The sequence below is a fragment of the Podarcis vaucheri genome, assembly GCF_965113315.1.
Source record: "Podarcis vaucheri genome assembly, chromosome: 4".
NCBI lineage: Eukaryota > Metazoa > Chordata > Lepidosauria > Squamata > Lacertidae > Podarcis > Podarcis vaucheri.
Genome location: NC_138762.1, coordinates 68,557,809 through 68,580,823, shown reverse-complemented (window position 1 = coordinate 68,580,823; position 23,015 = coordinate 68,557,809). Strand labels below are relative to the sequence as shown.

At 43.6% G+C, this 23,015-nt stretch overlaps 1 protein-coding gene across 2 annotated transcripts in view; it reads left to right on the top strand.

The window, feature by feature from the left end:
• REPS2 (RALBP1 associated Eps domain containing 2) overlaps positions 1 to 23,015 on the top strand; it is an 83,361-nt gene that overhangs the window by 24,314 nt on the left and 36,032 nt on the right. For both annotated transcript variants that reach the window (XM_082220872.1, XM_082220871.1), the window contains exons 2-13: positions 103 to 226; positions 1,135 to 1,283; positions 2,488 to 2,614; positions 4,235 to 4,332; positions 5,324 to 5,462; positions 6,911 to 6,974; positions 7,755 to 7,897; positions 9,100 to 9,191; positions 11,983 to 12,054; positions 12,992 to 13,061; positions 13,746 to 13,820; positions 22,118 to 22,160. In XM_082220872.1, coding sequence (XP_082076998.1) covers positions 103 to 226; positions 1,135 to 1,283; positions 2,488 to 2,614; positions 4,235 to 4,332; positions 5,324 to 5,462; positions 6,911 to 6,974; positions 7,755 to 7,897; positions 9,100 to 9,191; positions 11,983 to 12,054; positions 12,992 to 13,061; positions 13,746 to 13,820; positions 22,118 to 22,160 — 1,196 coding nt within the window. The remainder of the gene's footprint in view (positions 1 to 102; positions 227 to 1,134; positions 1,284 to 2,487; positions 2,615 to 4,234; positions 4,333 to 5,323; positions 5,463 to 6,910; positions 6,975 to 7,754; positions 7,898 to 9,099; positions 9,192 to 11,982; positions 12,055 to 12,991; positions 13,062 to 13,745; positions 13,821 to 22,117; positions 22,161 to 23,015) is intronic.

Below are 23,015 nucleotides of genomic sequence, written 5' to 3'. Positions count from 1 at the left end.
TGCATCTTTACAGTTTCATCTCCAACTAATTTTTACATTGAAAGCGTTAAGTGTTTTAATTATTTGAACTCTGTCTCCCTTCACCCCTTTCTCTCCTTTCAGATTACAGAATTGTGTGGTGCTAAACGTGTTGGCTATTTTGGGCGTGCTCAGTTTTATGCTGCTGTGAAGCTAATCGCTGCTGCGCAGTCTGGCCTCCCAGTACGGATCGAAAGCATTCAGAATGGTAACTGTTTTCAAATATAATAATAATAATAATAATAATAATAATAATAATAATAATAATTTATTATTTGTACCCCACCCATCTGGCTGGGTTTCCCCAGCCACTCTGGGCAGCTTTCACAAAGACCAAAAATACACTAAGATGTCACACATTAAAAACTTCCCTGAACTTCAAACCCTAGTTGTCTTCCTTGGTGTTTATTCCAAAACTCCATTTGAGATGGTAACTATAAATTACAAAATGTGTAAATTCAGTGAATGTGTAGGATGTATTGTATAATGAATGGGAAAATGCTGCATGATTTTAAAGCTGTTCTCCTATACTTAACCACTGTTAAGTGTTATGCTCATATATCTAGACTATGCTTAAATATGGACTATTATCCCAGCTGTAAAGCCATGCTTTGAAAAGGATTGCAAACAATAGTTTTCATTAACCTTGCTGAGAGTTATACCTGCACTAGACAGATTAACTTCATGATTAACAGTGCAGCCCTATGCATATTTACTCACACTTACTAGGGAGAATCCTTTTCATGGCAACAAGGATTGTAGTACTCCACAAACCAGTCTCTAGGCAAACGTGAAATCCTCCGTTAAGTTGCTAAATGCAAAAATATCCACTCTTTTGCACTTTTCTACTCACTGAATCGCCATGTATACCAAATTTCATTTTTATATATCATGTACAAGTACCCCATTAGAAATTCTTATATTGTGAGATACGTTTCCTGGTCAGTCAGTGAGGCTATAGATTGTGTTTTGAGTATGAGTATACTTTTGGATAGGAATTCTGTTCTCTTTTAACACTGCTTAGTGTTAAATTGACTTTTGTGGTGGGGAGCTTTGTTTCAATATGCATAGTTCCATGAAATTTTATTTTGTCTTTATTTCTGATATTTATTTAAGAATTGCCCTTGCCTCGATTTATGGCACTGAAAACTGATAGTGATGTAAGGTACACTCATCCAGCAGAAGCTCATGGAACTAAATTTCAGATTCCACATGCAACACTTGAAAAAAATTGCTTCAGAAGATTGGATGGAGGAGAAAAGCAGGTAAAGGCCCTTTGCAAAGTAGAAATTTTGGTGTACAACTAACTATAAGGCACTAGATTATTTTTATTTTCTATACACACTGACTGTTGAGATTTCTCATTAAAGTAAACTATTATTTATCAGCATGATTATTTGACTTTTACAATTGATTGCTGCCTCTTTGAACTGCAGATAGTCTTTAATGGTCCAGATGTGTTAACTGAGACGAAAAAGTGAAATTGCTCAGCCATTAGAATGGAATACAATTTATTCTATGGAATGTCAATGCTACAGACTTTTCTTCCAGGTCCAATGTATGTGTTTTCCAATTGCTTATAAGGCCAGTGGAATACAGTGACACAAAAGCTGTAGCCACCTAGCAAATTTGCCATTGAAAGTTACTACTTGCCCTGTATTCCGCCCCCCTTTTATATCTTACTCATATGAGGGCTAAGGGAAGTCACAACAGAGCACTTGATCCCATTTTTGCCAGCTCCTTTAATGGATAAAAAGCAGGCCATTGTTTTTTTTTTATAAAAAATAAAAAGTAGGCTAGCTGTATCAACACCTTTCCACGCTGAGGTCTTTCAACACATTAATTTTGCTAATGGTCATCCCTGTGCTTTCTTGAACTATAAACTGGGCAAGAGTGAATATGTGATGTGCCAATTTCAGACAGACAAGGAAGAAGACTTTGAAATCATCAAAATTTAGATTTTAAATTTTAAACAAGTACTTTAGAAAGTCTCCTATGTGGTATTTGTTAATTTATTTCATATGATAACAAAAACCAAACAGGAGACTGTCCAATGCACTCAAATTTCAAATTAAAAAACTAATGATTTCAAAGTTTTATCTCTGCTTGAAACTGTCATTCTTTGATAGTCAGTAGTTTTTCATTTGATAGATAGGCCCTATTGGCTATCAAGTCATATCAAGTAATAAATACTGTTCCATGTCAAGTGTCAAGTACAGTCAGATATGATCATACTGTTGTAAGTCATCTGTCAAATATCAGATCATGAAATCATGTAACAATGAATCTCAGATATTGACATGAAATTTTGAGTGTTCAGCAATATCAAAAATTGCAGAGGAGGATTTATGTGGGCATATTTATTTATTTTTACAATTTAATATTCTATTGTGGTTAGATGAAATCACTTTGACTATGGAACAGCCAGCATTCAAAGTCCTTATTCTTTTCTAAAAAATTATTTTGAAGCAAGAAGCAAAGTCTCCCCCTATGTCTCCCATTGATTCACCTCCTGCTTCTCCATCAACCTACCAGAGGATTCCCTTGAGTTATGGATATGGTGTCCTGAGAAGTGGGCTTGAGCAGCAGCATGGAGGTAAGATGAGATCTGCTTTGGAATAATCAAATCATAAAAGCACGGAAGCAGCCCAGCAATTTCATAAATTAATTACATCTCTTTTAAAAGAAACTGACTTGATTTGTGTGCTTTCTCATTATTCGGTCTTGTCTTCCTCTTCCTGAGAATCAGTTTAAATTAGAACAAGCATCTGTTTACAGATTTATATTCTCAACCCTTTTCAATGTAGGGTGTGGTGGGGGTTATTGTAGCCATAGATTTAGTTGAACAAAAGCAGTACTTTATTGAATTTATTCAACAGTTAAATAATGGATGTCCTGCTGGCAACACATGGACAACTTTGGGTAAATCTGTTAAGATAAATATAGGATATGGTACACTATGTGAACATCCAAATGAATAAGGGATTTATACTTACCTAAGTACAGGTAATGAGAAATCTCAGGGAGGAGGAGGGATTGGGAGGAAGGATGTGCCAGTTTCTTTATATACTTTAGTAAATCAACCCATTTTAAAGTTATGGTGGATAGAATTGAGAACAACTTCACCACTGAGTGCAGTCTTCCGGGTGTAGTAATGGCCTTCCAGTGGAATGAGGATTTAAAAAAAAGAAGAAGAAAGAAATAGAAGTGTGGAGGCACATCACACACACCTCGTAACTTGGCCTCAGCCGGCTGGCACAGCATTAGATGTGACACTTGCTCTGTCATGGATTTTGCATACATGCACACCAGTTGTTCTGCCTATTTTTGTTGGTGTCTTGATAAAGCTTGGTAGAATTCAAGCTAGGATCCAGATAAGTGGCTGGAAGGTGGATCCAGATCCTGAAGAATGGGCAGCAGGTAACACCCCTACATCCCCTCCCCAGCAGCATCTCACCACTGCAGAACCTTTTCTGGGCTGTGGGGTGGAGAGGAAAGGAGAAATGGCTGAAAATCGGGCAGAGTCCCCTTCCATGAGCAGAGCTTCTATTCTTTTCAATGCCCTGTTCCTCTTGAAGGGCCCATTCCATTCAAGAGGGTTCCAGTTTTAAGTGATTTAATGAACTACAGTTCCGTTTAAATTCTAGGTCTCATTCTTTACTTGCACAAGACGTAACAGACTGTTGAATGTTCAGAATCAATATTTGGATGCAAGCGTTTGTGGTTTCAGTGAAAGATGCCTCCAAAATGGTGTGTAGTTCTCCCTAGTTGGCAATACCAGTGTTTACTCTTGGCTAACACTGAATTTAGTTGTTTTGAATCAAACTCTTATGCTGCCATCAATGAATCCTTGTTCATTTATGTTTTTCTTGATGTTAGCATGTCTCATGAAAGAGCACTTGCTTCCTTCTCTGCAATAGGATACTTAGGCAAAAAGTCAGATGTTATGCTTTTAGTGTGGATTAAAAAAATCACCTTTCAACACAGTAAGTGAGTATTTGGTCAATAGTCAACAGCATGAGCAGTAGCATTTTTAGAATCAGGCTTTAACATAAGTGAAGGATTTGGGTAATAAAGAGACCTTTCATAGGAGGTGTAATTGTGGTTGTTGTTTTTTTTTTTTTTGAGACTGAAGGGTGATATATGTTTTGTCATCTTTGATTTTGCACAACATTAGCAAGTATTCAGTTTTTATTTTCCCCTTAATTTTCCATAGGTTCATATGAAGTTAAACATACTGCTGTCCAACAAGATGGACCAACTACAGGGAATTATGGGTCTAAATCAGTTCCACCATATTCATCTCTCATTCGGGTAATGAACTACTCAGGATGTAAGATGTTTAAAATGAAAACAGCAATGTTGCCTGAAATAATTATTGAGAATCAACATGATTTTATGATCAATAATGTTTGAAATAATCTTGAGTGTAGCCACAAACAGATCTACCCTATAGCTCAAACTGTGGCATTCACTAGAAAACTACCACAGGTTAATATGGATGTATGACAGTAGTTTGTTTCGCAATCTTGTTAGCTGCCTTTCTCAGGGCACATGCAGCATATGATAAAATCAGTCAAATGGATACACAATATTATAATATAATGGACAGCTTCTGGGCGCCATTTTTTCCCCTGTGGGAAAAGAATAATTTGACTCCTAGAAAGCATTTAAAGTAGAGAAGGGGCTCGGTTGAAACAAACTCACAATGAAATGTGTGAACTCTAGATTCTGTTTTTTATGTGTGATTCCAATGGATCAAAGGTAAAGTGAGGACTTCTTACTAATGAAATGCAGCATGAGCAGTTATATGGATTGAGTTTCATGTCATTGTATTGATGGGACTAGAATTTAATGAGTTTGAAGAAGTCTGATTTCAATAACCATACGATTAATCACAGTTTCTTGGGTTCAGGGCAAGCTGTTCCTAATAAAAAATGGAAGCAAAGGCTTCCAATCTCCTTATGGTTGTGCTGAATGAAGAGGGCAGAACTGCATGAATCCAAGGCACAACTAGGCTAATTCTCATAATACTGAACCATTGTTTGGTGTTACATTCGAGTCAGTCCAGTGTTTATATTCATACAGATTTAGTTTGATGTATGTAAAATTTCCTATAGTCCTATGAATAAAGGCATTTATTGTAAACCCAACAGGACTATTATTGAAATCAGGCCTTCCCCATCAATTTCTTTTAAAAAGAACTACACAGTAAGAACAAAGCAACTTCAATACTTTGAAAGTTCAGACATCTCAGCATTTTCTCTACCTTTCAAAATGATGCTTTGCCCTCCCCCCCCTGAAGTCTCTTTCAGTAGAGAGAGAACCACAGGACGGCAGTAGTAATTACTCAGATGACCCCTGGAGAATAACTGAGGAGCAACGAGAATATTACACCAATCAGTTCAAGTCCCTACAACCTGACCTGACCTCTTTCATTTCAGGTAATGTTCATTGTATGCACAGCAAGGAAGGCTAGAGTAAAAGGACAAGGAACTGACACAGGCGAAGTGCAAGCCTCTTGGATTTTTTAAGTGTTTTGGGTGTTTTGTATGTATGGATATGGGCACAGGCTCTTATTTCCTTTTTTTAATGTCACAAGTGAGTTACTGTGTTCTTGTTTGTTTTTAAAAAACATATCTCAATAATATATTGTGCATGATCCAGACAAAGTTAAATGCTTTAAAATTCCACTGCGTTCAGTAGAAGAGATTCAATCATAGGTGAAGAATGTTTTCACATGAGATATGTTATGGTACAGTTGCCATTTGGTTTTTTTACTCCTTGTATGTTTTTATTTAATAAGAGTTTAAAATTATTCACTATTAACTTGCATTTTAATTATGTCTTATAAATGTAGTTGTGATTCAAAAAATACTCAGTTGGGACTTTACACAGCACATTAAACTTGTAATTTCTTCAGGGAGTTTATCTCCTTGCATGAAAACAGTAATATAGTGACCATGCATCTCTAGGCCATTTCCAAAGCTGTCTCTGAAGTAGACAATTATGTCTTGTCTTCTTTTTTCTGGCAAGAAAAACAGGTTGCAACTTGAGGGATGAGCAAGCAGTAACAGCAGTCTCTCTCTCTCTCTCTCTCTCTCTCTCTCTCTCTCTGTGTGTGTGTGTGTGTGTGTGTGTCTGTGTCTGTGTCTGTGTCCGTGTCCCTGTCTGTGTCCTGTCCTCCCCTCCTTGCATGTGTTTCATACATTGCATTTGCATTTTCATTCCAACAAGCCACCCTTGAGGAGTCTCCCTTTCCACCCCTACTTCACACACCTGATTTTATTGAATATTTCCTGTTTTTTAAAAAAAATCAGTTTGTTGTGATGCTGGAACTAGGAAATTGGGGTTTGAGCACTCCCGATTCTGAGCAATTTAGTTCAATTTAGAGCAAAAAAATCAGCTGAATAAGAAGCTGAGCTTTTTGTGCTGTGCTATTAATTTTAAAGATTAGTCCCATTCCAAGAGATTTTCTTTAGGCATGTTGTTGCATTTCTGGAATATTCCAGAAGATTTGAAAGTGTATTATGCCTCTCACCCTTGGCCAGAATTTAAACTTAACAGGATTTTACAAACCCAAAAAAGCAACCCCAGTCACACATGCAGATGAGATTTCTCCTGTTGGCTTTATCTCATACATGGAGTAGTCTGTGCCTATAAAAGAAATTAACCCCTTCCTCCATGTCCAGTTCCCCCAACAACATGTTCATGTCTTCTGATTAGAATAGTGATATTGGAGCAAAATATTTCGAACAAACATGTCTAGTGTTAAATAGCATTGCATAGTAAAGAGTACTCTTGAGTAATTTCTTTATATTGAAATGCTTTGGAAAATGTGTTGTTCAGTAGCTTATTATTTCACTGTTTGACAAGCCATTTCTGTTGACAGGCTCTGTGGCTAAGAACTTCTTCACAAAATCTAAGCTGCCAATCCCTGAGCTTTCGCACATATGGTAAGTACTGTTTTGTAATTCAGATTAATTTTATTGTGTGTAAGAGAAACTACTGTGGCTGAAAGTTCTTCATACTTCTTAGAATTTATCTCTAAAGAAATCACACTAATTGCTCCCATCAAAATCACTTTGAGGTCCAGGCACAGCAGGGTGTATGTTGATCTTTATTTTATGCTTGTTATCTTTGTAGAGATACTGTCCCTTCTCAGCAGGACTAGAGAGATTTGAACAGCAATGCACACTAGAAGAATATCTTAAAGAACATAATTAGCACAATAATTCAACAGATATTTTTGTGAAATGGATTCAGATAAACATACATTCAGAATAGTTAAGATAACATCATAAGCTTCAGTTCTAGCTGTGCTTATCAGTTGAAACCCAATTAATACCTAACTTATTTAAAAAGTACTGCTGCATAATTCATCAACACTTTACTAATGAGGCCTTACCCTGTGTTTTTTTTAAAGAAATCTATCTAGCTGACATTGCATATGGCCCACTGCAACTTCAGTTTTATATGAATCCTATTAAATTTCTAAACTTGTAAGGAGGAGCATTGCCATATATAGACATAGATAGACATTAAAATATTCAGAAAAGGAATGTATTAAAGAAAAGTTACAATGGTTTAATGAGATAAATTTTAAAGAAAAACATCTTAAATGTCAAAATAAAACAAATCCATAACTCAAAAGCAGCGTTCCCCACAATTATATATATTGTGCATGCAAACAAAGATTTTTATTTCAATAATGCACTCAGCTATCTTATTCACAGGGAGCTAAGTGATGTAGACTGTGATGGAGCACTGACATTACCAGAGTTTTGTGCCGCCTTTCACCTTGTTGTTGCTCGGAAAAATGGTTATCTTTTGCCGGACACCTTGCCAGAGACTCTGCTGCCTGACTGTTTTCAAGCAGGTGAAGCTTTAGTATTTGTGGGTTGTTGTTTTAAAAAAATCTGTTGATTAAAATGGCATTTTAACCAATGTCTATTTTGAGGTACAATTCTGGGAAAAGATGGGCTCTAAATTGCATCTAAATGGCAGAGCTGAAGGAACCAGCTTAGCAGAATTAACACCAGCATAAAAGATGTGCTTGGCTTGAACTAATACATTGATGATATGCATTGATGATTGTGCACTAAACCATGGTTTAGTGCTATTTGTGTGAACATAGCACTCATCTCACTCCTCCTCTTACACTACAAGGAGGATATCTTCACCAGAATTAATTTCTTCTTTCTTTTTTAAAATAAGATTTTATTAAAACTTTTTCATAATGTAATAAGAGAAAATAAACTATTCTAAACACAAACAAAACCAAAGACAGAGAAGAGAAAACACAGAGTCCTAACCCTTGTCTCACACAGAAAGTGGTGGACCCTCCCAGCTCTCACCCTGGGAAGTCTTCCCTTCCCTGCCTCTCACTCAGAGTCCTTAACACAAACTATTCACCACCTTCACATGTGTGTAACCCTTGGACTCCAGTAACGGCCCAGAGCAGCAGATACTAATGGAAAACTAAAGTGGGGGGGAGGGGGAGAGAAGAAATTTATTTTCAGTTTCCAAGATTTCTGGCATTACATGCAAACCAGATTTCCCAGTCAATTTCAAAACTAATCAGTGAGTTATGAAATGGCATTGTTTAAACATCCAGAGTTTGTTCTAAGAACACAGTCCTTTATTTGCACATAACAACAAACCAGGAACCCTAGAATATGAAACTAACTTTAGTGGAGTTGTCCCCCCCAGCAGCCCATAGTGGGGTGAAGAAATCTGTGGCCCTCCAGAAGTTGTTGGACTCCAACTCCCATCAGCCCCAGCAAGCGTGACCAGTGGTTGGGGTATTAGGAGTTGGAGCTCAGAAACACCCAGAGGGCCACAGGTCCCCCAGTGCCCCCAAATAAAAATCAATAGCTTTTCCTCCATAAAAATGGCATGTCCATAGCCCTGGAATAGAATAAAAGAGCATTTTAAAGTAAAAAGTACTTGTAAAATAATAGCACACAATATATTAAAGAAGAACGCTAATACAGTGGTGCAGTTCACAGAAAATGTTCACAGTTCACATAAAAGTTAATGCAAGGACTTATTTGCTTTTCTATCTTTTTTTCCATTTAGCTCCTCTTCAGCCTAAAAGTGATCGTGTCTTGAATTCTTATTCAGAATCATTGGCAGCAAGTCAACAAACGAGGGACTTCAGTAGGACTGAAGTAAGAAAAACTCACCTGCTGATGTGTTTTTTAAAAACGCACCTGTTTTACTTGTCACTTCTTTTAAATATAATTTAACTTTAATTTTTAAAACAAACAGTTGAGAGAGAGAGAGAAACTTTGTATCCTGTATGAGACTGATTTAACCGTTTAATAACACTGGTCAACAACAAATTTGTTGTCTGTGTTTTTTCAGCTGATTTAGGATGAATCTGATGCGCTGAATCAAAAAATCACATTGGTTTTGCTCAATCAGGTCAAGATTTTGAGCTATGGCCACATGTCTTTTTTATGTTTTTGTTCACATGTACGCTTGTGTGGAGCATTTTAGAAGAAGTTGGTGGGGGTAAAATGCCTTGTCAAATAATTGTTTTGATTGGAAATGATTATTTTAATGACAAGAAGTATTCAGGTCCGATAGTTCTGGGTGATTATGTCAAAAAGGGATCAGTTTGAAGTCATGAAACCTCGAAATCTTCCATAAATTGGTCCAGCAAAGCATAAAGTTGGGGGATCAAAACTAAGTTAATGGGGCAGCCGCCCCATGAAGTATCCTGATCTTCAATCAGCACGTTGTCCTGTAGCTCATTGTGATGAAATTCCAGTGCCTATCTTCGGAGAACTTCCTGACATTAGTGACGAAGATGCCTCCAGTGTTGAAGGACATGAAGAAGAAGAAGTGGTTCTTGAAGATGATGCTCCACATCCATTTTCCCAAAAGGAGTTGAATGATTTCGTTCGCGACCTCAGCTTGTCAAAGGACTCTGCCGAACTGTTGGCATCCAGATTGAAGGAAAAAAACCTCCTCTCTGACAGTGCTCGCATCAGCTTCTTCCGCAGAAGGCATCAAGAGTACCTCCATTTTTTCTCGGAAGAGAAGGACTTGGTGTACTGTGCAGATATTGCGCAGCTTCTGCTCAAGCTTGGAGTGCCACAGTACGAACCCAAAGATTGGAGACTGTTCACTGACAGCAGCAAGCGATCACTGAAATGTGTTCTACACAACGGCAACCAGTTTGCCTCTATACCCCTGGCTCACTCGAGTACACTGAAGGAGAACTATGAAGCGGTGAAGTATGTGCTGGAGAAAATTGGTTATGATCAGCATAAGTGGTTTATTTGTGTTGACCTGAAGATGGTGAACTTTTTGTTGGGACAACAGTCTGGCTTCACCAAGTACCCATGTTTTCTGTGCATGTGGGATAGTAGGGACCGTGCTCAGCATTACACGAATAAAGACTGGCCTGTGCGGGAGGAATTGGTGCCTTGCAAAGAAAGGAACATCATCAACGATCCTCTGGTGGACAGAGACAGAATACTCTTCCCACCGCTGCACATCAAGCTCGGCTTAATCAAGCAGTTCACCAAGGCTCTGGACAAGGATGGTGACTGCTTCATTTACTTGTGCCAGGCTTTTCCAGGATTGACCATGGAGAAGTTGAAAGCTGGCATCTTTGACGGTCCTCAGATCCGTCAGCTCATCAGAGATCCAGAGTTCGGAAACTCAATGAACGAAGTGGAACTGAAAGCATGGAAGGCATTTGTTCTGGTAGTGAAGAACTTTCTTGGCAACAATAAGGCCAGAAACTATGCAGAACTTGTCAACAACATGCTGACTGCTTTCAGAAACCTGGGCTGCAACATGAGCGTCAAGATGCACTACCTATTTTCACATATGGACCGGTTTCCTGAGAACCTGGGTTCAATGAGTGACGAGCAGGGGGAGAGATTCCATCAGGACATGAAAGAGATGGAGACCAGGTATCAGGGTCGCTGGGACGCAGTCATGATGGCTGACTGCTGTTGGACTCTGAAGAGAGACCTCCCTGCCGCTGAGCATTCCAGGAGTTCCAAGAAACGGAAGTTCAAGCCCTGAAGTTTTAAAAATGGTGAAGCAACATGCAATTTACGTGTACTTACCTTTATCAATGCCCACCATTCAGTTTACAGAAAACCTGACCTGATGGAGAGAAACGGATGCCATTTCCTGATTCAGCAGTGCAAAAATACCCTAAATCAGTTGTAGAAATCTAGACAACATTCAAAAAGTAAAAAATTGTTGCCCAGTGTAATCAACACTCCATGCTTAGTTTACCTTTAGCAGGTTACTCTCTGTGCTCTTGGCTTGACCTTCCATGCATAATGGACTGTAAGTGGTTATAGAGAAATGTCTAGTGTGGGCAACCTTTAGTGCTCCGGATGTTGCTGAACTACAATTACCATCAGCCAAAGCAAGCATATTTGATGACCAGAGATGAGGGCCAAAGGTTCCCCACATCTGGGATCGGCTGTAGAATGGGTTGAGTGATAGTACAGATAACAAGGAGAAATCCAGAAAGATGAGGTCAGTGCCAGACTTTGGACAGTCAGTAGTATAGAGCTGCCAGTGAGCCCCCAATATTCGCACAGGCAATGTGCGAACCCAACCTGGTTGAGCTTCAGTATGAGGGTGGAGCTTCAATTCTAGTATGAGGCCATGTTTCAATTCTTTAGACCACCTATATATGGCCTGCCCATACATAAATTTGTTCTTACTCTAGAAACAATTTCTCACTATAAGCTACAATAAATATGAGAATGGGAAACTTTTGTTGCCTTACTTCAGCAATAGATTTGTTGTTAAAAGTTTCTTTTAAAACTGAACAAGAATTATTCATTTGTCACTGCTATATAACTGTTTGGGAAAGCTTCTAGTCTTAGAATTTATACTGATGTGCTTTTCCACACTACAGAGGATGATCTATGCTTCTCTCTCTCATTTATTTTATCCCTCAATTTTAAAAATAACCAGCTTGAAACTGTTCGCGAAGATCCAAGCAACTCGGAACCATTGATTCTCTTTGAGGCAACTTCCACTGACCCAGTTGGTGACCATTTCTTTATATTTATTGCAGTAGTCGCTGTGTAGAATTGCATTTATTTATTAATAAAATTTATAAACAGCCCTTCATCTAAAGATCCACTGGGTAATTTACAGCATAAAAGTACAAAATGAAAACACAAAAGATATAGCACACCAAAAACAAAAAAACAAACAAAAAAACAGTAACCTCCCTCAGTTTTGATTTTACTTATATACCCTTTTGTATCCTTCCTGGAAAAGTATTACTGCATGTGCATTTTAAAAAGATGGCTGTGGAATAGTAGGTGAAAGAGAGCTTACTTCATTAAATAATTTCCTGGCAAATACAATGCTGGAACTATAACCTGTTAACAAATTGCATTTGGACAATTCTCATACAATAGGACCTGTTCACATGACCCTGAAAAATGATTGAAATATGAGATGAACCAACAGGCTGATTGTGATTACAAGGCAGTCATCATGTGATTGTTGGGTTATAAGCATAAGTTTCAGGTTTTCACTGTGGACAGAACTCTTGCTGCAATGTACTGTGTTAGATGTAGTAAAAGAAGAAAACAAGACTTTGGCTGCAATATGGAACACAGTTTCTTGTAAATAAGTCACTGAACACAATGGAGCTTACTACTGAATAACTGTATGTAGAATTGCAGTTTATATCACATTTGTGAAGCAATTCCTTTGCTGTTTCACTTCCTTTCAAATTCAACCCACCAGCTTGCTTTGTGACACATAGTTTAGCTTCAAAACTAGATTATATAATATAGGAAATTAAATTTGTCCTGATTGTACTCTTCTTCTAAGGTCTTCTCCTGAGGTCTCTCCAGACCTACAGGTTTCTGTCAGCCTGTAACCTCTAAAATGATTTGCAGGTTGCCCCTCTCTATTTCTTTTTCTTTTTTAAAATTACAAGCTTACTTTTCCTCTCTTTTATAAGGAGACTTCACTTGAAGAGATGTCTGATAAAGTTGCCCTGACACAGGACACAGTTAATGATGACAAACAAGGTACAATAGCAAACTGCTGTCTTTTAATTAATTAGGTTTCAGCTGGAAATGGATAATTTATACAGCTCCTCTTGGTTAAGAAAATGAAATGAAACTGGGCATCTCTGGCAAGGCATGTGGCTCCTGTCAATGAGCTCCCCCCCCCCCGGCCCGTCCTCTTACCTACTGAAAAAGCTCAGTGCTTGTATTTCGTAATAAAGATTGATGCTTCTGCATAACTGCCTCAGACAGTATTGATTTCTCACACAACCATCTGTGGAACAACATTATAGTAATGTTATAAGAACTAAGGCTAAGCTCTGGTAAAGTTATGCATGATATATGCACTATTCTTATCCGTTTAGCTACTAAATGTTTTTCCTAAACTTCTGCATACTTTATCCTGGGCTTCCAAAGGTTTACATCTCAACTAAAAACTCATAAGAGTAGTTTACTGTTGGGAAGTCTATGCAGGAAACAACAAACATTATTGAAGTTAAATGTATCTTAAAGCTTATCCATATTATGTAACTTCAACGTTGGTCTTAGCCCTGATAACTCTCTGTGTGAGCTGAATTCTTCTTAGCATGTGACAAGGACATTTATAGAGACAAATAAGAGTTAGAAGTGGTAACTGGGATAACCTTTTTTTCCTATATGGAACAATTAATAACAAGTAACATTCCGGTTTTTGTTTTTACTAAGGTCTGAAAGTTAGTGCTTCTTCCCAGACAATACAGAAGGAAGTCAAAGCATCTCAGCACTTGGCTGTCAAAACAGGTATGGAAAAATTCCTATATAACACAGAAGCAGGTTTGTTTTAATGTGGAATCTCTAAGTTTACTTACATTGGTGCTTGCTTCAGCATAAAATATATTTATTATTGGGTTATTAGCTATCAGCAGTATAAAGAAAACGGCTTCAAGGGTTTCCAGTATATATAAAGTATTGACCAGAATCTTGTGCATACATAGCTGTCTGCCTATTATAACTAATTGGCTCTACCTTGGAATATTTTTCCTCTTCACTGTGTGAAGTATTAGAGAAGCTTTTGTAAGACTTGTGTATTTGTTGGTCTAGTGAATGAAGAAAAATGAAAAGAAGCTTATTCCTTGTTACATTTAAACTTCAATCTTATGCATAATCATTAGAATTTAATAGCACTTGTTTTTCCCCACATTGTTAGAAAAAGATATACTTTATTTTGATCTCTCTGTAAAAGCTATCTTATTACATTTTTAAAACTGTTTCAAAAAAGAAATAATCCAAAACGCACCTAGCAAAATTGGGTCGCTGAGCACCTGCTGCTGAAGTTCTGTCTCCTACATAAGAGGATTGTCATTAATGAATTAATAACTATTCTGTCTTCCTTATGCAAAAAGTCCTGAACTTACACATGATCTAAAGTGAAGAGCCACTTAGTAAAATCTACTTTTCTTCCTGAACTTTATTGACTGTCACTTTCGTTTAGTATAATACTGCCTTCTTATAGTTCATATAAACATACAGAAAAATGTACCACTTGAAAGCAGATGTATATGTCTGAATGGTCCTGCATGTTAAAACCAAACCACTCTATATATAAAAAGTTAGTATCTCAGGAAGAAATAGTATATCTTAGGTATCTTCCTGTTCTGTAAGTTTTCTATGTTCTTTGTTTTTCGAACAATCAATAGATCATTGCTTGTCATGGCCAATCGAACCATCTTCGAGTTCTCCTCCCATGGCTGCAATTTTATGTGGTTATACAATGAAAACTTGTAACAGGTGCAGCAGTGTAATAATGTATAGAATGTAGCTGCACAGGCCAATTTGTATTTTATTGCTGTAACATGAGAGGTTCATGTGTCATACTGCTGTAACATGAGAGGTTCATGTGTCATACTGCATACTGTCATGGCCCAGTGCAGACATAAAAATCTTAGTTCAATAAATGATGGTTTTATTGGGCCAGAAACAAACTGTCCATTCAGAGTGGCTGGGAAAACCCAGTCAGATGGGTGGCAAACAAACAAACAAACAAACAAACAAACAAACAGGTTTTCTGTCCAGTAAGTGGTATATACATTTTGCTAAATAAATAGAGTGTAGTTTCTCATTATGTCTGAACCAGGGAACCTAAGGTTACTGACTTCCAAACAAGTCAGGTTAGCAAGCCAACTTTTTACCATGGCTTAGTAACTTGGCTTGTTTGGAAGTCAGTAACCAGAGGTTTCCAGTTTGGATTAACCAAAAACTCCCCTGCTTGTTTCTTAGCTCACATGTGGGAGCACAAAGCTTGCTCATATCTCATCTTAATACACTGAGAGATGATTGTTCAAATGCAGTCTGTTTGTTCAGACCTCAGAATACAGTCAAGGATTTTTTTTTAAGTGTGAAATGCCTTATATTCAAGTGCTCAGTAGTGCTGTTCATAGGCAGCACATGTTTACAGTGGTTCATCTTGAAGCATCACTGATAATTAGGGTGTCAGGGGTTCAGGAGCAGAGGCGAGGGCAAGGGAGGAAACAGAGAGCGAGGGGGAGGAGGCAGAAGAAAGGATGAGTGATGACCACGACCCGAGATCTCCGAGTCTTTCCAGTGAATCAGAAGATTCACAAAAAGGAGCACCAGTGGCCAGGGCAAGGGGGGAGACTAGGGGGACACCCCAGGAAGAAAGAGCCAGAGGGGACTCAGAGGGGAGCAGTTGGAGATCGGGACCAACGTCACCGCCAGAGAGTAGGAAAGAGGAAGAGCGCCAGGGAGCAAGCGCTGGCAGCTCGCAACAGGAGGGAGGGCACGAGTCAGGAGTGGCCACACCTTCATCGGGGAGCGAAGTGACGGTTAGACGGAAAGTGGAAGGTTGGGCGCGCGCGCCAAGTTCAAATGCACAGGAAGGTGGCGCAGTAGGCAGCCCGGAAAGGGAGCCAGGTCCTAAAGCCCGGCGCAAGGAGACAGGAGAGTCAGGGGGGTCAGCGTCAGAAGAATCCCGGAAGGAAGAGACCCCGGGGGGCAGAGGGACCCAGAGGAGAACTGTCAGGCGGAAAAGGTGGAGCAGGGCTAGGATATTAAGTTGGTGCGCAAGGGGCGGAGACTCAGACGGAGCTTCGCCGATCTAAGCATAAGACGTAGGGTTGCACGCAGCAGCTCGAGAATGGAGACTGTAACTCAATAAAGACTTTATTTAACGATCGCTGGCTAGCGTGATCCTCTGTGAGCTAGGATCTGGAAGTAACCCTGACAGTAAGCTCCGTCTCACCAAATTGTGGGCATCCACGGCCTCGCGGAGAGGAGGGAAAGTGGGTGCCTACAAGAGAGCTCACGAACGGCAGACAATATGACGGCCGAACAGCAAATAACGGAACTCAGAGAAGCAGTTTCACGACTGAATGCCGAGGCGCTGGCGTCCAGGAAGAGAGAGGAGGAAGCAGCTGCCGCCTACAGGGATCTCCAGGTCAGGTTGGACGTGCTTACGAAGCAAGGGCAACAGACACCCAAATCAGAGGGGATTGGGTTGGGGAGACGCACAGGCGGTCTGGTCTCGCACTTCGATGGGAATTTGCAACAGTACCCCAACTTTAGAGCAGACGTAATGTGTGCACTGCAATTACTGCACAAAGACTTTAGAGATGAACAAGAGAAAGTGGGGTTCATCATGTCCCATTTGCATGGAGACGCAAAAGCATGGCTGCGCAATTTGTGGAGAGATAAGGATCCTGCGCTCCAAAATGCGGACGCCTTTATTAAAGCGATGGATGGCTGTTTTTTATCAAGCATTGACGTGGATCTTGCCCGAAAGGAGGTGCATGGACTAAGGCAAGGGAGGGCCAGCGTAAGGCAGTATCATGCCCGCTTTTTCGCCTTGGTCAGTGCCCTGGAATGGGACAGAGATTCGGCTCCTGTCAGAGACCTTTTTTGGGAGGGCTTGCACAACTCGGTTAAAGATGAGATTGCGAGGGGGGAGAGACCCCGGACCACGCAGGAGATCGTTCAGAGGGCGCTGGCGGTGGGGGTGCGGCTGGAAGAACGTCCGTGGAGCAGGGACGAAGGGCGCAGCGGGCGCGAACCAGCCAGGGGCTCCTCCTTCCTTCCCAGAGAAGCAGCGCGTGCGCAATCCACGCCTCCAACAGGGGGAGGGGTGGAACCGATGGAGGTTGGGAGTGCAAGGGCTCAGTCAGCAGCCAGAGCCCTAGCACCGGCAGCAGTGAAAGCGAAGCCTCCTAGAGGGAACAGGAAGTGTTATATCTGCGAGGATCCAGGGCATAAGGCGAAAGAGTGTCCCCGGAGGTTCCACAAGCACACTGCAGCCTCAGCAATGGTGACTGCAGCAACGCAGCACGGAGAACCACAGCAGGGAAACGACGATGTCTGGCTGGAGGAAGAGGCACTGGGGCCCAGCCAGACGTGTCAGTGAAGCAGTCCCCAGAGATTTTACCGCCCATGGACCCCCTCCCGCCCAAGCCAGTAGTGAGGCTCACCGCATTGCTCCAGCTACCCAATGGAATCACCATGGACGTGCCAATCACCGTCGACTCGGGAAGCAATGCAGACTTCATAGGGCAGGACTTTGTCGACCGGCACGCTATACAGTTGCTGCCTGCCACGCTGCCCCTGCAGGTTGTCACGGTGGATGGCAGGGAGCTGTTAGGGGGGCAAGTGGTGAAGCAGACGCCACCTATGGTGCTGCGGCTTGGAAATCACAGGGAAATCATCAGCTTCAACGTCACTCAACTCTCGGACATGCCTATTGTATTGGGCATGAGTTGGCTGGACAAGCACAGCCCGACGCTGGCTTGGTACCAGAGGCAGCTGACCTTCGGCTCTTCCTTTTGTGCTGAACACTGCATCATGCCCCAGCAGGAAGGGGAGCAAGAGGAGTCACAGCTGCTGCTAGGCACGCTGCAAGCGATTCCCCACAAGTACGCAGAATTTTTGGAGGTTTTCTGCGAGAAGGAGGCAGACAAGCTACCCCCCCACAGACCATATGACTGCAAAATTGACCTGCTGCCGGGGGCGGCGCTGCCCAAAGGGAAGCTGTATTCCATGTCTGAAGACGAACTGCAGGAACTTAAAGAGTTCATAGATCATAATTTGAAGCGCGGTTTCATCCGAGAGTCCCAGGCAGCGGGGGGCAGTCCTGTATTCTTTGTGAAGAAGCGAGACACGCCCCAAAAAAGACTCGTAGTGGACTACCGCATTTTGAACAGTGTCACCAAGCCATCGGACTTCCCCATGCCCCGAATCGACGACCTCCTCGCAAAAGTACGCAAGGGCAGCGTGTTCACCAAGTTGGACCTGCGAGGGGCGTACAACCTCATTCGCATGCGGGAAGGAGATGAGTGGAAGACAGCCATGTTCACGCCCCTGGGCACCTACGAATATAGAGTTATGCCTTTTGGATTGCAAAATGGCTCCCACGTTTTTCAAGCTTTCATGCATCACGTGTTGGCGGGGCTCCTCTACAAGACGTGCGTCTGTTTCTTGGATGACATCCTGATCTTTTCGGAATCGCAGCAGGAGCATGACAGACACGTCAGGGAAGTGCTGAGCAGGCTCCAGCAACATAGGCTTTACGCCAAGCTGGAGAAGTGCCAATTCGACGTGACGGAGGTGGATTTCCTGGGCTACAAGTTGTCTGACAAGGGGCTCGCCATGGACAGCGCCAAGGTTCGAGCGGTGTTGGATTGGAAAAGCCCACGCAACCGGAAGGAGGTCCAAAGGTTTGTCGGCTTCGCGAACTTCTATCGCAAGTTCATCAAAGGCTTCGCTATGCAGACAGCGGCCATCACGGACACGCTCAGTTCCAAGAAAAAGAAGTTCATCTGGACAGCGCAGGCGGAGCAGTCCTTTCAGGCACTCAAGCGTCTTTTCGCGTCGGAGGAACAGCTGCTTCATGTCGACCCCAGCAGGCCGATGAGAGTTGAAACAGACGCCTCGGACAGGGCCGTCGGAGCAGTCCTGCTGCAGAAGGACCCGCAGGGGGTTTGGAGGCCCGGAGCGTTTTACTCCAGGAAGCTCAGCAAGTCCGAACAGAACTACACCATCTGGGACAGGGAGTTGCTGGCTATTCATGCAGCGTTCAAAGCATGGAGGCACTTCCTGATTGGAGCCAAGCACACGGTGCAGGTCTGCACGGACCACAAGAATCTGGAGCACTGGCGCACGGCACAGTTCCTGAACCAGAGGCAGATACGTTGGGCTGAGTTCTTTGCGAACTTCGACTTCCGAATAGAGTATGTCCCGGGGGACACCAACATCATGGCGCACGCGCTCTCCCGTAAGCCACAGTATCTGGAGGACGCCACGCCAGCGGCCGCCATGCACATCTTCGCGCCAACAGTGTGGGCGTGCGCTGCGGCGACAGTGGACCTGGAGGCGGTGCGACGAGCGTTGCAGAATGACTCCTTCGCGCAAGCAAAGATGGCAGAGATGCAAAGGGGCACGGCAGCGACCGACGGGTTCCAGCTGAGAGATGGATTGCTCATCCGCAAAGGGGCCATCTACGTGCCGGGAGACGAACTTCGCGCCAAGGTACTGCATCAGCTGCACGACGCGCCCACTGCCGGGCACTTTGGCAAGGAGAAGACGGTGGAATTAGTCGCCAGGGATTTCTGGTGGCCCGGAATGAGAGGGGAGGTCGCGGACTACGTGGCGAGGTGCGACACCTGCCAGAGGGCCAAACCAGTGCACAGACCGCCGGCCGGACTGTTGGAACCGCTGCAAACTCCGGTCGAGCCATGGGAGAGAGTCGCCCTGGACTTCGTCACGGATCTGCCCAGCTCGAGGGGCAAGACGGCCGTGCTGGTGGTGGTGGACTTGTTCTCCAAGATGGCACATTTCATCCCGTGTGCGAAGGTGGCCACGGCGGAACAAACCGCCAAACTGTTCATAGACGACGTGTTCAAGGTTCACGGTCTGCCACGGTCTATTCTGTCCGACCGAGGGCGGCAGTTCATCTCGAATTTCTGGCAGAAGCTGATGGGCTTCCTAAACGTCAAGATCAACCTGGCGTCGGCGAGACACCCGCAGACCAACGGGCAAGCGGAGCGGGTCAATGCCATCATGCAGCAGTACCTGAGATGCTATGCGAATCAACAGCCTGCGACGTGGGTGGATTACCTGCCGCTCGCCGAGTTCGCCTACAACAACACGAAGCACGTGTCCACGGGGGTCACGCCGTTCTTCGCCAACAACGGGAGGCACCCCAGAACCTTCCCGGGACTGGAAAGACTGGTGGAGGGGGAGCCGCAGACAGCAGATGCGTTCGCGTCGGAGTTGCAGGAGGTCCACGATCAGCTGCGGCGGCACCTGGAGCTGGCCAAACACGCATACAAGGTGCAGGCAGACAAACAGAAGGGTTGGCGAAGAGATCCATGTGGGAGACTGGGTCTGGTTAGCAGCCCACGCAGTGCCGGCCAGGTCGTTGGCCAAGAAGAAACTAGGGCATAAGCAACTGGGGCCCTACCAAGTCGAAGAGCAGGTCAACCCGGTGGCCTTCAGGCTGGCGCTTCCGGAGGGTTCCAGAATGCATCCGGTGTTCCACAGATCGGTGCTCACTCCCTACAAGGCACCGCACAGGTTTCAGGAACCCGGAACGGCGCCGAGTCCGCTCCGAGAGGGAACCAGGCAACGGGGAGTGGCACAGGAGGTGCGCCTCAACGAAGTCACGGAGATTTTGGACTCCAGATGGGGGGAAGAGGGGGTAGAATACCTTCTTGCTAAGGAGGGCACCCCGGCCAGTGCCAACAGCTGGGTGCCGGGCTACGCTTTAGATGAACCTCTGCTCAAGGAAGAGTTTCATGCCCTCTTCCCCCATAGGCCAATGCCAGCGGACTTTTTCGACGACTGGCTTTTCACGCCCACGCTTTCAGCCAGCACGTTCCGGGGGTTCGACTCGGATGAGGAACCGACACGAGACGCCCGTTCCCCGGAGGGGTCGCCCTCGGGATCTGCTTCAGAACCCTCGTATTGGTGGGATGATCGACCAGAGGAGCAGTGGCGCAGGAAGTGGCTGGAGGGTCCAGGACGAGCAACGCCTCCAGGAGGAAGCGAGGGAGAGACGGACATGGACGTTTTCGGGGACGACCAGGGTCTCGAGCACGGCGGCACAGAGATGGAAGCAGAGGTGACCGTCGTCGACGAGAGCAGGGAGGAAGAACCGGAAGACTTCGGATGGAGGCCCGCCACGGGAAGCGAACTGTACCCGACATTCGTCCCCTTGACACTGCAGCACCCAGTTCCCGCACCGGAAGGAGGGGAGGGGGGAAGAGGGGGCTTCGAGGGGGGGATGGATGTCAGGGGTTCAGGAGCAGAGGCGAGGGCAAGGGAGGAAACAGAGAGCGAGGGGAGGAGGCAGAAGAAAGGATGAGTGATGACGACGACCCGAGATCTCCGAGTCTTTCCAGTGAATCAGAAGATTCACAAAAAGGAGCACCAGTGGCCAGGGCAAGGGGGGAGACTAGGGGGACACCCCAGGAAGAAAGAGCCAGAGGGGACTCAGAGGGGAGCAGTTGGAGATCGGGACCAACGTCACCGCCAGAGAGTAGGAAAGAGGAAGAGCGCCAGGGAGCAAGCGCTGGCAGCTCGCAACAGGAGGGAGGGCACGAGTCAGGAGTGGCCACACCTTCATCGGGGAGCGAAGTGACGGTTAGACGGAAAGTGGAAGGTTGGGCGCGCGCGCCAAGTTCAAATGCACAGGAAGGTGGCGCAGTAGGCAGCCCGGAAAGGGAGCCAGGTCCTAAAGCCCGGCGCAAGGAGACAGGAGAGTCAGGGGGGTCAGCGTCAGAAGAATCCCGGAAGGAAGAGACCCAGGGGGGCAGAGGGACCCAGAGGAGAACTGTCAGGCGGAAAAGGTGGAGCAGGGCTAGGATATTAAGTTGGTGCGCAAGGGGCGGAGACTCAGACGGAGCTTCGCCGATCTAAGCATAAGACGTAGGGTTGCACGCAGCAGCTCGAGAATGGAGACTGTAACTCAATAAAGACTTTATTTAACGATCGCTGGCTAGCGTGATCCTCTGTGAGCTAGGATCTGGAAGTAACCCTGACATAGGGGATCTGACTTCCTGAAAATATTCCTAACAAGTGATCCTTTGTTACAGTTGCTCAGGAATCTAACACACTTAAAGCAAGACCAAGATCCAGGTAAGCAAAGGGAAGAACAAAGAATAATTCATTTCTTTCTGTGTGCACCTATTCTTGCCTGCTACCTTCTACATGTTTGCAGTCTATGGTGCGAAAATAACTTGATGATTTCCCCTCCCCCCCTTGCAAAGCAAAAAAAACCCCATCATTATATAAAAAATGGAGGCTTGCTTGCTATGAATCATTAACCAGTTAGCAATTCTGGGCAGGGTAAAAGTAAGAACTACAAGTGATAGCTAGTGCATTTGTATGCTTAATCGCATAATATATATAAACTATTCGCATATGATGGGGGAGTGAACTAAAATTCAAGAGATGGATTTTTTTAATCGTGCAGAGCAAAAGAATTGAAATCCCTGTTAGAAAACGTTCAGGAAATCCATCTGAATCCCTTGGCAGTGAAAAAGACAGCTGCAGGTAGGGGGATTTATCTAGATGAAGTGAAATGGTTTGAATTGAGCAAAGTAGATGTAAATATAATTGGTTGGGTAAAGGCTCACAATGATGCCTAAATCTAACTCAGATTTAGGCATGCCTAAAGCAGAAGTTTAAGCATGTGTAACTCTGCACTGTTTAAGAACCCTCATGAAAATTCATAATGATCTTAGTGTTTTGTTTCCATTTTTAATGAAACGGTAACAAACATCAACTATTTTCTAGTCAGCACTGAAAACAGTTATTGGCTTAGATCCAAAGACCTATGTGTAGAGTACTGCACATCCCCAAGGCTTCCCTGTGCCTCATTTGCAACCACTCAGTTGCTAGGAAAGTTGCCCAAGGTGCATGTGGATAAGAGATCGTTGTTGTGCTCAGGTTCTGCTTGCAGTGGTTGACCACTGTGAGGACCTTTTGCTG